This window comes from Phyllopteryx taeniolatus, chromosome 5 (genome assembly GCF_024500385.1).
Source record: "Phyllopteryx taeniolatus isolate TA_2022b chromosome 5, UOR_Ptae_1.2, whole genome shotgun sequence".
In the NCBI taxonomy this organism is placed as follows: Eukaryota; Metazoa; Chordata; class Actinopteri; order Syngnathiformes; family Syngnathidae; genus Phyllopteryx; species Phyllopteryx taeniolatus.
In genome coordinates this window covers 29,888,266-29,893,176 of record NC_084506.1, presented here as the reverse complement: position 1 = coordinate 29,893,176, position 4,911 = coordinate 29,888,266, and the positions used below count along the sequence as shown (strand labels likewise).

General features: G+C 44.5%; 1 protein-coding gene across 1 annotated transcript; it reads right to left on the bottom strand.

Annotated features, from left to right (window-relative positions):
- Window positions 1-758: 758 nt before the first annotated feature.
- fibina (fin bud initiation factor a) lies at window positions 759-4,181 on the bottom strand. Its single transcript, XM_061774696.1, has one exon. It carries the CDS (start codon window positions 2,777-2,779, stop codon window positions 2,156-2,158), a length of 624 nt encoding a protein of 207 aa, XP_061630680.1. The 5' UTR covers window positions 2,780-4,181; the 3' UTR covers window positions 759-2,155.
- Between the last annotated feature and the right edge of the window lie 730 nt (window positions 4,182-4,911).

Genomic DNA, 4,911 nt, shown 5'->3' with positions numbered 1-4,911 from the left:
TTCATCCTAAGGCTGTCTGACAGGCTTAAAAGTCGAGGCTTTCAAGTCACCTAACTCACACCATGCCTCTCTGGATTTGGTTTTATGAACTGACAAAGGGCCCGCTCCCAAAAACAGTTTCCAAAAAGTTGGAACAATACAATTGTCCAGAATGTCTTGGTAACGCGACTAATGGGTATAGTCAAAGTCTTGATTAAGAGAGAGGTGTTTCCCAACTTTAATAGGATCGCTTCATGTCAGTATCGTGTGTGCGTCAGAGAGGGGTCAGTGCTTCAGGTCAGATCTGAATCACATTCCTGATCTGTCTATGTTTGTGCTTTCAATATATCAGTGAGGAGAATGTATTCTTCTAACAGCAGGCCTCCTCGCTCCAAACCATCCCAACCACGCCACAAAAATGTAATGACGGTGCCCCAAAAAGTCTTGCTAAGCGCTTTTGTGAGCCTCTATAGGTTTAACATACACAGCAGATTTTTTTTTTTCCTGCAATCTTTCAGTCCATGCAGAGCCATCGGCCGCTCCCCTTAAATTTCCAGAGCTTCGCGGACATATAAGGTTTCTGTGCACGCTGAGCTCCTGCTTCTTCGGACAGCGCTCCTTGCCTACATTGGTGCGCTGCTATGGTGTTAAACAGAGCAGTTTTGAAAAAGGGGTCCCAGAGGGGAAGCTGGAGTGTGTGGGAAACCAGACAGAGGAAATCACACCCACTCGAGCCCAATGGCAGGCAGCACATCTGGCCCCAAAAACATACACAGGGATTATCTCTGGCACATTTATTGGTAGGCGCTTGTTGCAGACAGGAACAACAGAACACAGAGACAGAAAATAGAAAACCACTTCCAGCAATTAGCAGGAGTGTGATGTGTTTCAGCACAGGAATTCAATTTGTAATGCTTCCCAGGAAAAAAAGGGTGTGCCGGAAGTCACTGTGCACGTGTAACCTTAACACAGACATGTTTCAATTTGAAATACAGGAGGTACATCTGTATGTTTATAAACCGATACACTATATTATAATATAGAATACAAAAGGTACATATGTTCTATATTGAAACATGTCTGTTAATAAAAATATAGGTGCACATTACTTTCCCAACACCCTGTATTTTGACCAAAACATTGTATAACACTGCAGAGGAAGACAATTGACCTTTTGAAGATGTTTCCCATTTATTTTATGTCTTTTGTTTAGTTTCTTTGTTTTTTTAAAAAAAATGTACGTAAAAAAATCACCACAAAATTTCAACAAAACCCTAATTGTTACAAATTGACTCCAAAGATTAGCGGTTGTCTTTGGATAAACATATTTTATAGTCAAAGTAGAATGCTTCCAGATGGATCCGGGAGGTCGTGATGCAACCCAGATGGCAATTAAAAAGGGCCACTTGATGGGACACTCAAGTTTGCCACTTCATTCTATAAAGACATAATAGGAAATTATAGGTTTTATAGCTTTGAGAGTTCTTGTATAAAAACAAGCACACATTAATATTAGCTATATGGACATCATTTTGTTTAAAAATGTGAAATTAATATACAGGGCCTGCAACAGTAGGTGTACATTTTTAAGGGGTATCCAGAGTTATTTATGACCTATATTTATCTTCTTGATCACCCCATAGATGGATGGGTTGAGAAGGGCCAGTTGACTGGCCAACACAATCTCACCCCAATGGATTTCTTCTTTTGGGGTGTTGTCAAAAATAAAGTACATTAAAGAAAACCACGCACTGTTGATATGTAAATTTGTAAGAGAAGCATGCCAAGGAATTGATAACAGTGGCAAGGTGTGCTTGAGTGCACAAACTAGAATACAATAATGTGTAGATGTTCAAGGCCAGCAATTTCAGTACACAAAAAAATTGTTCTCAATGGTAATTTGTATGTTATTTTAATTGTAACGCAATAAAGCCACCGTTTTCTTTTTTTGTAGAAATACTTAATGCTGTCCTTATTTTTGCAAACCCTGTAGAAATTGTGTAACTTTGTAACTCAATACAAAGTAATGAATGATTCAGGGAGCTCCATGCAAAGAGTTTTCCCATTTCTTTAGCCTGCCTCTTGACTCAGAGGAATGGGCTCATATGTGTCTTCTGTCCCATTTAATAACACATCTCCAAGAGCTTTGCGGACGGACGGTTCCCATATGAATGGACTATAATCCTGGATTGAGATATTGTGTTTTAAGGCGAGTCAGTCTGCTCCCGTGGCTGCGAACGATGAGCGACAGCAGCTCCTGTTTGTCCCTCAGCCCCACCGAGATGTCCTTAGTGTCCCTCAGGCTGTCTCTGACGTCCCCCACTTGTTTGAGCACAAAGCCGCTCAGCTGTTGCTCCTCTCTCAGCTCGCTCTCTTGGCTCTGCTTGAACTTCACCTCCAGCTCCTCCAGAGATTTGTCCACGCTGGAGAAAGCCTCAGCGATCTGGGATATCTCCCTAAGGAGGAAGCGGCCGTACGTGTCCTCTCCGTCCAGGTCGTTGGCCACCGCTCGCCCGATGCTCTCCAGAAGCCGCGCCGAGTCCTCCGCTTGAAGCCGGGCGAGGATCAGATCCTCGCGCACTAACGCGTCACTCTCCTCCTCTGCCACGGAACACGGGGAGCCGTCCGAGAATCTGAAGACCATCTGGCACTTTTCCGGGTCTTCCGTGTCCTCGTAGTCGCCGTCCGGGACGTAGAAGTGATGGAAGGTGCCGTTAGAGATCTCGGCTTGCAGGGGCCCGCTGTAGACCGCCGAGCCGAGGGGCAGGCATGTGAGCACGATGAGCACCAGAGGATTCATCGTGCGCCTCCTCGCCACAACCCAGCATGTGCGCTGGGAGTCGGATCAGGCACACGGTTTTCATCCAGGGTCATGTTACAAAGCCGCCCCTTTCTCCCCCGTCCTCCCCCTGAAGGCACAGCGTGGTAAAATGAGCCGGGGCCCCCTGTAGGCCCTGGTCAACATGCTGACCACATGCTCACGAACACGCACGCACACACACACACACACATGCCCCATTATGACCATCTAAAAACAACACGTAATCAAAACAATATAACTTTACAAAAGCTATAATGTTCAGTTTAGATTGACACTGTCAGAAAGGGTTATGTTTATTATGACGGTTGTCGTTTATTAGAGGAATTAGATTACATCGGTGTTTCCGAAATCCTAACCTTATTGCGCTAAGGCACATATTTGACGTGAGAAAAATCTCATGGCACACCACCAAACGAAAATGCCACAAACAGTATTTACAGTAGGTAGACTGGAAAAAAAGGATCTCGTCTCAATTTAAAGTGCTAAATCTGGGCCTGTTTGGTTGAAAGATGTTATCCTGTCAACAGGTGATTTTTGCACCAATTACTGTCAGTGAAATTGGATAATTTCCTCGAGAGACACGTAAACATCTCTTACGGCACACTTTGATGTGCTGCGGCACAATGGCCGGGAATCTTTGGATTGGATTAAATGTATTCCTGTATGCACCATTGGACTTGTTTTGTTTTGCCAATTTGGCAGACTGGTCGGTACAGAAAACGGATGGATGGACAATTATTATACACCACCGCAAAAGGTGGCCAATGAGGACGTCCAGGCATCATTCTGAAATAAGAAGCATGATGACAAACACAAAGGACTGCATTCACACTCTATGTACAGCATGTACTCAATTTTGTAAAATGTCTACTTTCATTTTAAAATTGGGCAAGTGCACGTCAGACTTATAAAATAGAACGTGGGCCAAAAAAGACACACAAGGTAGAATCATTTTCAATCCCCTCCAGTCATGTAACTTTATGACTTAATGCCTAAAATGTGGTAGAGACAAGTAGGGTTTAAAACATATTAGTTTCCTTCTACAGACATTCATTCTGAATCAACACATTCAGAGGAAAATGTCAGTGGGGTTATGTTCACACAGCAGCAGTTTTTGAATGGTGTTGAGGATGGCTTTCATTATCGTGGATCAGCACCACGGGCCTGCCACAAAAGCAAGAGTAGCAACCTCACTGACTCTATGACGTGATCATATTATGGACACACCCCGGGGTGATGATCCAATCTGTTGCATATCCTGGCCTGGGTAATTACATCGTCACCGGGTGGTCTCTATACAGGTCAGGAGCAAATTGGAAACATATGGTCAGCTGTAAACACGAGGCTGGAAATAATCGTGCGTGTTTTCGGATTTGTGCTGCTATCGGTCTTGCGTGCAGCATTTGACTGCTGTACCTGGAAGGTCCAACACCTTCCCTTGTTAGCATTTAGAACCAGGTTTGCCATAGAAAATAATAATGGACTGGAAACTGAAATAACAGGCACTAAGTAATGGTAAGTAATGCAGCCCTATGGAGGGGGAGGGGGGGGGAGGGGGGCACAAGCCAGTACAAACTGTAGGCCGGTCCCAAGACCGGATAAATGCAGGGGGTTGCATCAGGAAGGGCATCCGGCTTAAAACTTTGACAAACAAATATGAGCTTTCATCCAAATAATTCCATACCGGATAGGTCGCGGCCCGGGTTAACAACGTCCGCCAGCGGCGCCGGTGGAGATTCAGCTACTGTGGGTCGAAGACGAAGGAGAGGTGGAAAGCGGGTTCAAAGGCAGAAAGAGAAGAGGAAAGCACAGAGCCTAGAACTGAATGTGGGGACTTTGAATGTTGTGACTATGACAGGAAAAGCTCGGGAGTTGGTTGACATGAGGAAGAGTTAGCAAAGAATGTCTTGGAGGTGTAAAGAGTATCAGATCGGATGAAGATGCTAAAACTTGAAATTGAGGTATCATGTGATTTGTGGCTACGCCCCACAGGTAGTATGTGACCTAGAGGTGAAAGAGAAATTCTGGAAGGAGCTGAACAAAATAGTTTTGCGCATCCCAGACAGCGAGAGAGTCGTGATTGGTGCAGATTGTAATGGACATGTTGGTGA

What these genes read in the sequence shown, in the direction of transcription:
- fibina (XM_061774696.1), bottom strand. Translation starts at nt 2,779, where the DNA reads ATGAATCCTCTGGTGCTCATCGTGCTCACATGCCTGCCCCTCGGCTCG.